General features: G+C 33.1%; 2 protein-coding genes across 3 annotated transcripts in view; both read right to left on the reverse strand.

Annotated features, from left to right (window-relative positions):
- ssbp1 (single-stranded DNA binding protein 1) overlaps positions 1-1,323 on the reverse strand; it is a 2,739-nt gene extending 1,416 nt beyond the window's left edge. The window contains exons 1-4 of one of the 2 annotated variants that reach the window (XM_016535504.1): positions 1,219-1,323; positions 689-763; positions 550-607; positions 334-474 (exon numbers count right to left, since the gene is read on the reverse strand). In XM_016535504.1, the coding sequence (XP_016390990.1) occupies positions 334-474; positions 550-607; positions 689-712 (223 nt within the window). In that variant the 5' untranslated portion in view covers positions 713-763; positions 1,219-1,323. Of the gene's footprint in view, positions 1-333; positions 475-549; positions 608-688; positions 800-1,218 lie in introns of both variants that reach the window. The other variant, XM_016535505.1, reaches the window with a different exon arrangement.
- A 782-nt stretch (positions 1,324-2,105) lies between these two features.
- The window catches only part of cunh12orf56 (chromosome unknown C12orf56 homolog), a 15,764-nt gene continuing 5,465 nt past the window's right edge, over positions 2,106-12,404 (reverse strand). Inside the window, exons 3-13 of the mRNA XM_016535542.1 lie at positions 11,051-11,090; positions 7,564-7,867; positions 6,675-6,763; positions 6,451-6,595; positions 6,272-6,360; positions 4,610-4,699; positions 4,432-4,528; positions 4,182-4,247; positions 3,068-3,145; positions 2,782-2,960; positions 2,106-2,700 (exon numbers count right to left, since the gene is read on the reverse strand). Of these exons, the coding sequence (XP_016391028.1) occupies positions 2,586-2,700; positions 2,782-2,960; positions 3,068-3,145; positions 4,182-4,247; positions 4,432-4,528; positions 4,610-4,699; positions 6,272-6,360; positions 6,451-6,595; positions 6,675-6,763; positions 7,564-7,867; positions 11,051-11,090 (1,292 nt within the window). The 3' untranslated portion in view covers positions 2,106-2,585. The remainder of the gene's footprint in view (positions 2,701-2,781; positions 2,961-3,067; positions 3,146-4,181; positions 4,248-4,431; positions 4,529-4,609; positions 4,700-6,271; positions 6,361-6,450; positions 6,596-6,674; positions 6,764-7,563; positions 7,868-11,050; positions 11,091-12,404) is intronic.

Here is a 12,404-nt window from a genome sequence, read left to right on the forward strand (position 1 = left end):
ACACACACACACACAAACACATGAAAAAATTACAATATACAAACAAACAATTTTAATAATAATAAAATCAAATTATATAAATTAAAAACATGAAAAATCTATGAAGAAAATAGATTTTAGAATACAATACAAAAATATTAAATATTATTAATACAAATCAATGTATATAAAAGTCAAATACAAATATGTATATAAAAATAACATAAAACATGAACAAAATATATGAAAAATATTAATAATAAAAAATAATAATAATGATGAAGTCAAATAAAATTAAATGCGTGCTTCTCTATTACAAAAATATGATGGGAGTAGTACACAGATTGATCTCACCTGTACTTGTGGGTTCTCCCTCCCCAGACCGCCACATCTCATTTGTTGCCATGGAGAAGATGGTGACGGGGTTTCTGCCCTCCACCTGTCTCATGACGGGGTCCTGTCCCACTCGCCCAAGCAGCTGCACCCGGTTAATAGCTGTCAAGAGACAACACATTTATCAATAACATGTCACACAAAAGCCAGTGCATACAGGGACTGACAGATACTCACATCTCTCCAAGATCAGATTTGTATCTGTAGTCCTGTGCCGGACGAACTGTTTAAGAATCTGTCAGGACGGAATAATAAGAGTCAGCCTGTAATAATCCTCCTGAGCGAACATGAACACTTCTGCGTGTTGTTTGGTTACCTGTGCAGAGGCGTTTCTCAACATCTTCTCTACTCTCTGGTGGATGCGAAGACGTTTGCTGACAGGTCATTCACTCTATAATGGGAAAATGGCCTTATCAGAGTAATATAGCTATAATATAAAACGAATGACATAAAAGTTAAGTTAAATAGACCATCTACCTTATTCTTAACCGTCTACAAATGCCATGTAATGTAGATGCAGTTCAAGGTAAAAACATGTTAACCTCTCAAAATGATTTTTTTTGTTCAATAGTTGATGCAATGTTATTATATCACGTTCATTAAAGTGTCATATTCGGCTACTTTAAGCTTGAATCATTTAAGATCTGTTTTGTATTTAAGTTAACGTTACTTTCAGCAAATCCAATGATGAGCCACATGTTAATCTCCCGCCATTCACTTACATCAACTAGTCACGTTTAGAAGACGCGTTTAATAGTGATTGTGCGCTTTACACCGACGATTTATAATCAATATCGTCTTCGCAGTTTATTTAAAAGACAAACGTAAAGATAAACTTCGACTTACAAGTTCAGAAGGTCTTGAGGCTCAATAACCCCACGCTGTTTCCGGTGCGCTTGGAAAACATTCCCCAGTAGCAACAACCACGAACGAACGCCCGTTCCGTACCCCTGTCATATTCCGAAAATAGCCATTTTGTTCAGTTATACGTTCGTGCCTTCAGCGGTGGGCATTTTTAAGAAGTTTTTTGTTATATTATGTATAGTTTAAATTAAAAAATGATAGGTTTTATTAAGGCTTTTTGTTATGAATTACATTACAATTAATAATTGTATTGCCCCAGATTGATTTTCAATAAAAAAATATGAAAATCCATAATAAAAATATGAATGATTACATATTTGAAATTCGTATGATCTAAGAGGGAAATAAAGACAAACCACTAAATGTACTGAGGTAAAATAATTCATGTCAATTTATAGTTTGTTGGATCGGACTTGGCAATAAAAAATAACGCTTTGCATTATGACAGCAGGATCAGGTGTATAAAATAAATGTATAAAATCAAATAAATAAATCAAATTAAAGGTCTAGGGCTTTCTTTGTAAATCATAGTTGTCTATTATAAAATTTTATTGCATTTTTATTTTTTTTGTCACCTTAAAAACCTTCACCGTGACACACACACACAAAAACAGGGTAAATATCACTTAATATTTCCATTGCGTGTCACTTCCAGTCAAGCTGTAATTCTGTCAATTTATTGTATGCAAAAATAAATACATAAAAATGTGTAATTATATTTATAATTTATATTTACACTGCAAATGCTGCATTTACATACACGTTGATTTATTGCATATACAAAAACACCCAGTCAACAATTAGGTTTATAAAAATGTCACAGACACAGATGTTTATTAAAAATATTGGTATTTTTAATTTGAGGCCTTGAGGTACATGGAGTTCCTGAAAATCAGTCGAGTCTTACAGAGAAAAAGTGCATTCAAACAAAAACCAACCAAAATAAACAAGTGCATCAGGCTTTAGTTACAGTACAGCAAAACAAATATGAAAAAGATTCATATTATAATACTGTGATATGTTAGAGTGGCCTGCCAAACTTGAAATTGTTCATTGAAAAGTGCACATTATGTTCATTATTTTATAAATATTTGAATATATTAAATGTTCTCTGCACTGACTTTCCATCAAATTGCCGATATTTTACACATATTACAGTGATAATAATAATCCTGAGTGTAGACAAAGGCAGAGTAAAATCCCAGTCTCTGTTCAAAACATAGTAAGACACAATACAAGACTCAATCTTAAAGTGCAGCATGTTCATTCAAACGCATATTCCCACGTCTATCTGCAGAAATAAAACAAGAAATGAATCCCAGAGGAACAGAAGGAGAAAGAGCCAGAGCTCAAGGTTTCTGGAGAACCAGACTGAGGAGCTGGGAAAGAAGGTTCTGGGCAGGCTGACTGATGGGGTAGTGATGGGGCAGTCTGTCCTCCAGCCCTGACGTCTTCACATAGTACCTATAATAAACAGAAGATATTATAATAAAAGATCTGACAGCTGTGTCTCAGCCTTGAAAATATCTGAAGCTCATGAAGAACCTGAACTCCTCCTTGAACCCCGTCCTGATGTACTTGCTCAGACAGGCGCTGTGCTGCAGACAGGCTAACAGAACACGGCAGCGCTGGAACAGGAGAACCGCCTGAGACGGGCTGAGAGGATCCTGAGGACCCCACAGAACCAGAACCAGCTGCTGGGCCTGATAGCCCACGAACGGGAGCTGCGAAAGAGCGAACAGGACCTGCGCTCAAACAGGCGCTCTGATACGGAAGCTAATCATGTGGATTCATGCAAATATGCATGAAAATGAAACGGGTATATACTTACTAAGAACGGATGCGGTTTAAGCAAGCGAAACACCCAGCCGATGGTGAGGAAATGTCCCAGAGCAGGTGTGCGACTAGCCTTTGAGCCACAAATCAGACCGGTAAAGCTGATCAGTGTTATATATGCGTATACATGTGCATTTATATGTATATATGTACACACACACACACTACCGAATAATAGTGATTTTTTATAATAGTCTCTTCTGTTCACCAAGGCTGCATTTATTTGATCATAAATATAGGAAATACAGTAATGTCATGAAATATTATTACAATTTAAAATAACTGTTTTCTATTTGAATATATTGTCAAATGTAATTTATTCCTGTGATCAAAGCTGAATTTTCAGCATCATTACGCCAGTGTCACATGATTCTAATATGCACCTGATTTGCTGCTTGGTTATTATCAATTATTAATGATGCACAATTATTAATAACAGTTCTTCTTGTGATATCAGTGTTGAAAATTGTTGTAAAACTGTGCAAAATGTTTTTTGATGAACAGAAAGTTCAAAAGAACAGCATTTGTTTTAAATATAAATCGTTTGTATTATAAATGTCTTCCCTGACACTTTTGATCAATTTAATGTGTCCTTGTTGAAAAAAAAAATGTATTTATTTTTTTAAAGAAACATATGACCCCAAACTTTTGTATGGTAGTGTATCATGGTTTTCCAAAAATAAATAAATAAATAAAATATAAAATAAAATAATAATAATACAAATAAGCAGCGAAAGCTGATTTCAACATTGATAATAATAATACTAAATGTTTTACTAAATGTACATTTCTGAAGGATCGTGTGACACTGAAGACTGGAGTAATGATGCTGAAAATTCAGCTTTGATTACAGAAATAAATTACATTTTACAATATATTCAAATAGAAAACAGTTATTTTAAATTGTAATAATATTTTACAATATTACAGCTTTTTACTCTTTATTATTATTTTTATTGTTTATTATTTTTCATAAAATAAAATAAATGCACCCCTGTTGAGCAGAAGAGACTGCATTCAGAAACATGAACAAAATGTAAATGTAATTTTATTTAAAATGATTTCCTTTGAAACAAATCTATGCACATAGATGAGATAATGCTACTCACCTCCTGACAGAACACAACCAGCTCAAACAGCAGCGCAGATGCCGCATCCAGATAGTCTGCCTGCAGCTGCGACACACAAAGACGCTTCATTATCATAAATTACATTTCATTATCATAAATCAACTGATCATAAACAAGATACGAGTGGAAAAAACAAAACAAAAAAGAACTTATTTCATCTTTTCCTTACACCTGGGAAGCAAGGGTGAGTATATGATAACCAAACCTTTCACTTTTCCATTATTTATACCTTATTAAGTGAAGATTTAGAGGCATCAGTGGAGTCTGGCAGCTGGAGATCTGGATCACACACTAAAGCCAGCAGCATGTTCTCCGTAAGAGCTCCCCTGTGTCAAACAGCAGCCATTGCTCAGTGAAATAAGCTGAAATGAGTGCGCTGGCATTACTGGAGAGGAAGAATCACTCACTGTTTGGCCGTCAGCATGCTGAGCCTCGCCGCTTCGATCTCTGTTTCCCTGAACATCAGGCTTAATATCTGAACCACCAAAGTGCACAGCCTGCAGGACAGAGAGACACGTCAGACGGAAAACCTACCGCAATGGTCATGAAAATGTGCTCGGCGATGGGTCTGAAGTTGAGAAATGTCAACCTGAGAACATTATAAGACTTGTAGAAGTTATAAACACAGACAGTTTAGCTTGTTATGAGACTGAAATGTCTGGTTTTCTTGTTGTGATCATAACGTTTCGTGATTATTTTCTTGTCGTAATTATAGCGGTTATAATGTTATTTAAAGGTTACCAAAACATTACAACACTTTATTTTCTCCCAAAATATAACTATTATTTGAACGTTTACTTTTAATATTCTAAGAATGTTAAACTGTCCGGGGTTTTTTGCTGTTGTGATTATAACATTCTTTAAAGGTTAGAAGCAATGTTTCTTTACAATGTTCTACTAACATTATTTTCACCCGCAATATAATGTTATTTGAACGTTTATTTTGAATATTCTAAAAATGTTCACATTTTTCTTGTTGTGATTAGAATGTTATTTAAAGGTTACAAAAATGTTCTACTAAATGTTATTTTCAGCCAAAATATAACATAGTTTGAACGTTTCATTTTTATATTCTAAGAATGTTTTTATTTTCTTGTTGTGATTAGAATGTTATTTAAAGGTTACAAAAACGTTTCTTGCAATGTTCAACTAACTTTATTTTCACACAAAATATAACATTATTTGAACTTTTTTGAAAAAAAGTCCAGTTTTCGTGTCGTGATTAGAACATTATTTAAAGGTATTTAAAACATTTCTTAAACGTTCGACTTAATTTTATTTACCCAAAATATAATGTTATTTGTACGTTTATTCATAATATTCTAAGAACGTTAAAATGCCCAGTTATCGTTGTGATTGGAACGTTATTTAAAGGTGACTAAAACATTTCTTAAACGTTCAAATAATGTTATATTTGGGGTAAAAATTTAATTTAGTACATTTATTTTTAATATTCTAAGAACATTAAAATCACCAATTATCTTGTCATGATTAGAACATTATTGAAATGTTACAAAAATGTTTGAATAATCCTCAAATTCAAATAACATCATAGGAACATTCCGAAAATGTTGATCTCAGAATGTTTTCTCTCAACACTAAAGTTATAAGAACGTTCCATAAACATAACGTTAAGAATGTTTTCTCCTAAAGCAATAAGCCCCAAGAAGCCGTGGTTTACAGTGAATTTATAACAGCTAAGGGGCGTTGTTAGGCACGACGCGAAGCGGAGTAAATAAAGTAAATAAACAGAGCAAATAAAGTATAATGATATTAATAAAAACAGTATTCTTCCACCAAACAATGTAGTTCCTCAGAATCAGTTGTGGTTGCAACAAAGTGGTTGCCAAGCAACAGACAAACGTAAACAAAGGTGAATGTTTGTAGAGTAAATTACAACAGCTTCGAACGTGGCTCAGCCAATCAGAGTCAAGGACCGGAACTGTCCGTTTTATAATAACATTTCTATAACTTTGCAAAAACTTCAGTGAAAGCTGTGAGAACATTTCCTGTCAGCTGGGTCTCTCATGCATACGTTATATATGCATGAGCTGCATTTGGAAGCTTACAGAAGTCTGTCGGCTGTGTGAACTCCCTCCTGGCCGCCCTGAGAGCTTTCCGACAGCGATTTCACCAGGAAAGGATAAAGGTCCGGTGACTGAGGAGCAAAAAAGAAGGCTTTTGTGAGGGAATTTTTCATTTTTGGATGAACAGTGCATGCATTTGGATAAAGACAGCTGCATGTTACCCTCCAGAAGAGCTTCTTGATGGTGGGGTTGCGGTTCGTGGCCGTGTGCAGCTCCTGCAGGAGTAAATACAGACTCTCCAGGCTGATGTTCTCCTGCAGCAGCTCTCCGCTCAGCTGACTGAACAAGTGACACGTCCGTTCCCAGCTGGAAACACATTAACAGACGCTTTCTTAGCCTGCCCACACACATAAACGCAAGCTGTTCAGCCAGAAAGACGCAGTACCTGATTTTCTGATATTTCTGTTTCTGGGGAGAAGAGGAGGATATGCCACATCTCTTCCTGTACACTGGGTCCAGCATCAAAGTTGATCGCTACAAAAAAAAAAAAAAATCAGCAGTTTGGTTTTTAATTATTAATATAAAATTAATAATAATAATAATAAATTAATGATATATGATCAATATTTTACAAATCTTGGCAAACCCCAAGAAAATTTCATTATATTCAAACCTTAAAATGATATAAGATTAAAAACTAAAGTTAAGATAATAATTGTATTATTTTATTTTATATTATGAATAATATGAATTTTATTTATTTAAAAAAAAATAAGGGAATTGATTTTGTTTTAAAATATTTAATAACAATAATTATTGTTGTTAATAATAATAATAATTTATTATTAATATGTTAAAAACTTTTCATGGCAAGGTCAAAACCCAACAAAATGTCATTATATTCAAACTATTATAAATAAAAGTTTTTTTTAAGAGACAAGATAATAACTTTATTAATTTTAATAATTATTATATATAATAATAATTGTATTATTTTCTTTTCTTAATATCAATAATTTTGATAAATAATATTTAATAACAAAGTTTTAATAACAATAAAAATAAATATTTTTAAAATCATTTTATGTCATTATTTGCGATTAAACTAATGCAATTAAAATCATCTTTTTTAGCAATACTTTATCACTTTACTTTTTAAAACAGTGAACGTATTTTATTTTAGCCTTTCAGTTTTAACCTTTATACCATTGCAATGCCTTGCATAGACTTCCATTATACGTGTAGTACTTACAATGTGCAACAATGGTCAAATACAAAATGAATGTTGGCCATTAAACACAAAGCGAGTAGAAACTGACACCACAAACACTTACTATGATGTAGCTGCTCCAGGAGCTCTGCAGGTGGAGGTATATTCGTGATGATGGAGACACAGCATAAAGGTGTAACTCTTCCTCTTTCTCCTCCTCCTGCTCCTGCTCCTGCTCCTCAGTTGATGCTCTCCTCATCAGTGCTGTCGGGACTGAAGCGCTGGGACTCTGCCGCTGGTCACTGGAGCTGGAGGAGTGAGCGGGAGACGTATTAAACACAGCCAGAGTCAAAACATCCGGGTTCAGACAGGAAGCTGAACGTCTCTTCGGAATGACGCTGCCTTCTTCTTCCTCCAGACCACCATCACTATAACAGACAAACATATATATGTATTTTTAGGGCAAGTCAAACATGTCAAGGTGATTAAGATCTTAAAGGGGTACAACAGTTCACCCCAAAATTACATTTCTGTCATCATTTCCCACCCTCATGTTGTTTTCAAACCTGTTTTGAGTTTCATTCTTCTGCTAAATGTAAAAGAAGATATTTTGAAGAATGTTAGTGAACAAACAGTTGCTGGTAGCCATTGACGTCCATAGTATGGAAAAAATATCGTGGGAGTCATTGGGGAGCAGAAACTGTTTGCTTACCCACATTCTTCAAAATGTCTTCTTTTATGATGAAACTCATACAGGTTTGGTGAATAATTGATTTTCAGGTGAACTATCCCTTTAAGACTTCATTAAAAGCATAGCAAGAAAAAAGTAAAAAAAAAAAAACTGCAATAATTTAATATTAAATTATTATTATATTTTTTATTACTATTGACATGGAAAACAGGGCTATAAAAGTAAAAATCATTAAACAATTGTTACTTGAAATAATATAAATGTTAAATAAAAATAAAATAAAATATTAAAAAATAATTTTATTTCAACTAGTTGGCAAGGAAACATTAAAATGAAACTAAAAGTGAAATAAAAAATGATTAAAAGTTATATAGACATAAAAAAATTACTAAAATTAAAGTATAAAAAATAAAAACGAATTCAAAATATTTATAAAAACTATAGTACAGTATATTAAAATAAAATAATAAAATAAAATAAATGTGTTTAAAATGAGGTTTAAATTTTAAGTTTAAATTTTAAGAGTAAGATGGCCTCACATGTGCTCAAGGCCTCAAACTCTCAAGGATTCAAACGAACAAAAATACTTCAGGGGTTAACTTTCTAATGAACTGGTCTAAGATAGATCTATTTATAATGAAGCAGATCTCTTCAAAGAGCTCCTCTGAACTGTAGAATTGAACAGGGCCTTTGATGAAGCAGCACAAAAGCTACTTCTGGTTGCGACACCTCAATCTAGCTGCACTGACAGAACATTTCCATGAGGAGGCGCACAGAACTTCACGGTTTGGATGCCAGACAAGGTCTTTCCGTCCCATCATCATCATCCTCCCATTTCAATCTCCTCTAATAGGATACAGGATAAAGAGAAAAACTTTCCATACGCCTCAACCTTCTCACTATTCCCCCAGTGGAAAATGCCCACAAACTGACCTACTTTTCCTTCTCATACTGAAGTCTAAAAACTGCTCGCCGACCGTGTCTGTACAACCGCACACCACCGATTCAATAAAACCTTCAATTGATAGTTACATTATGGAAAAGCTTCCCATGTGGTTTACTCCTCAATGGCGAGTGCTCACAAATATGTGCTAAACGTGAACTAATGGTGTCCCTGGGGTCGGGTTCGACTCGCTGCAGCGCTACTGAGAGAAATCACACGTTCATCTCCCGCACAAACACATGTTGTTAAGAACGTCAGGCTGCCATGTTTTGCTGAGACAAACAGGGTCTTTTAATTGGACGTTTATTGCTCATCTTGTGCCCTGGCAACAGCGCGAATGACGCCAATCCTCCTCCTCTGCTCACCACGGTAAAGTCATGGGCTGTCAACAGTGTAAAACGCATCATGTGCAGCAGTGCCGGTCAGTTTTGGAAACCAAGTGGTTTTCAGCATTCAAATTTTCCAGCTTTCGTTATGAATATCAGGGTTGTAATTGTTAACTATAACTAATAAAATCAATTGTTAATTGAAATAGAGCTGAAATAAAATTTACATAATAGATGAAGAATTTAACTTTAAAATGTTGCTTTGACAGCTAACTGAAATAAGTACTAAAGTTACTCAATAAAAGCTAAAACTGAAATAAAACTAAAATAAATATTTATATATATATATATATATTTAAATAATAATAAAAATGACAAAAGTTTGTACCAAAATTCTACAAAATAAACAAATAAATAATAAAAATAAACTAAAATTAAATTAAATACATACATACAAAAATAATACTTACGTTATTACTTAAGTCAAAAATTGTTTTAATATCATTGAGATACTTTTTATTAATATTTTACATTTGTTTTTATTTTTAGATTTTCCATTTTAATTGTAGTTAATTTTGTTGTGTGTTTTGTCATTTATATTAGATTTTGTTTTTCAATATGTCTATTTGAATTTATGATTTAATTGTTTAATTTCATTCATTATTATTTTTTGTACATTAACATGAAAACGAGAAGTGTTGAAAATAAAACAAAAAAGCTGAAATTAAAAACTGTTAAGTTTAAGGTTTTTTTGTTTACATTTTAATTTATTCCAGTTAAAATAGATTTTATTTTATTTTAGACGTGACAAAGGTTTTTATGGTCTTGGTTTCAGTGAACTATAATTACCCCGATAATACTAAAATAACACACAAAATAGCACAAAAACGATATTGTAATTATATAGCCAGAAAATCAGCATGAAACCACAAACGCAACACTTAATTCACTGCGAGAGTTTTCCAGTTTACAAGATGCGTCTTTCTTTTCTCTGCGTTCATTAAACATGCACATGAAACGTGACCTGTGTGCTCTCCTCGTTTCCTCTTCAGACGCTCACATTGCAACATGCTCTCTAAATTACAACAACTATGTTACTGCAAATAGGATTTTAATCAAATAAATGCAAACAAAATTAAATGGAACATTAAATTATTAAAAAATTTTCCCACAACCTAATAGGCCTATTAGAATTTAAATGTAACAGATTTTCAATTTGATATCATTTTTTCTTCTTAATTTCTTAAACTGCAGTGCAATAAAATACAAAAAGTCACTAAAAAGTCAACATTTGATCCATTAAATGAACGCTTTCTTTTGCATGTCACTGGACAAAAGCCCAAGACACATTTTTCGTGATGCTGAACAATTCAGCTTGATGACATTTCAGCAGTATTATAAATCATAATACTATGTATCTATGATATCTTAGCACAGACAAGAACTTAATCAATTTAGTTTCTAAGCACAACACACACGCGCGTCCCGTGTGATACAGACAGAGCAGTGGGATTCAGAATAGCTCTGCATTTATTAAGGCAGCGGTTGGTTTAATATGATCGCTACAGAGTCTGTTCGCTCTGAGAGGCAGTAAAAGAGATAAAGCGTTAGAATGGCTCATCCCAGCGCTCGTGTCAGGTGAACACTTTACCTCATTGATGTGGGAGAGATTCTCCAGCTGGGACTCACGCCTGCAGGATCAGAAAACACAATTACTTCTATTTCACGTTGAGGTGCATCTGAGATGACCATTTGAAATCTTCATGAAATGTACAATTACATTTATACATCTGGCGGACGCTGTCATTCAAAGTGACTTAGATTGCATTCAAGTTACACATTGACATTTTATCCGTTCTTGCTTGCTGTGGGAATTGAACCCATGACCTTGGCGTTGCTCTACTCTTTGAGCTTCAAGAAATCCTTCATCATGGTGTTTCAATCTATCCTGAGCTTAAAAACATCAATGTCACATTATTTATGTCTTCATAACTGCAATTTATACAGACAATTACTTGAATATATCTCCTTGTTGATAAATATTGATGTTTTTAAGGTGCAAAAAAGTGGTGTAACTCTCCTGAGAAAAAAAACTTGTGGTTTGTATAAATTATTTTTGTTTAATATACTTATATAATTAAATAACTTTTAGTATTGTTTATTAAAAATATAGATATTACCTTTTCCACATATTGTATTATTTTAACATAATATTTAATAATTTAATATATTTTTTTAAATATTATTCAATGTTTGATGTCATAATTCCAAAAAAATGTATACAAAAATAAATAAATAAAAACTTTTAAAAACCTTGCAGTTTGGCATATAATGAACTTTTAGTATTATTTATTAAACAAAAATATAGATATATACAGTTGTCCCATATTTTATTAATATTTAATAATCTAATATTTTTTTAATATTATGATTATGTTTTGAATATAAAAAGACATCATTCTAAAAATTAATTTGACCTTGAAAAATGTAAAAAACTTAAGATATGTTATTAGTTTTCGAGTCACTTAAAGGGGTGGTTCATTGCGATTTCACTTTTTTAACGTTAGTTTTAAGATATGTTATTAGTTTTCGAGTCACTTAAAGGGGTGGTTCATTGCGGTTTCACTTTTTTAACGTTAGTTAGTGTGTAATGTTGCTGTTTGAGCATAAACAATATCTGCAACGTTACGAAGCTGAACGTTCAACGCAAACGGAGATATCGTCTTTTAAAATTCTAGCAGTTTAATGCCTACAAAAACGGCTGGTAGGGACTACAACAAGTTACTTCCCAGGTTCGTGACATCACAAACCCAGATAAACCCCGCCCTCAGTAAAAGGCAGAAAAGGGGGCGAGGCCATGCTGCGCTGCTGTAGAGAAGAGGAAGAGAAAACTAGAGGTGCACGTAAAAATCTATTCATATATGAATCGCGATTCTGTCTTCTAACAATTCTAATGGATTCACAAGTTTCAAAATCAATGTTCTAAAGCAGCGGTTCTTAATACT

Source organism: Sinocyclocheilus rhinocerous, unplaced genomic scaffold (genome assembly GCF_001515625.1).
Source record: "Sinocyclocheilus rhinocerous isolate Xijiao unplaced genomic scaffold, SAMN03320098_v1.1 scaffold395, whole genome shotgun sequence".
Classification (NCBI taxonomy): domain Eukaryota; kingdom Metazoa; phylum Chordata; class Actinopteri; order Cypriniformes; family Cyprinidae; genus Sinocyclocheilus; species Sinocyclocheilus rhinocerous.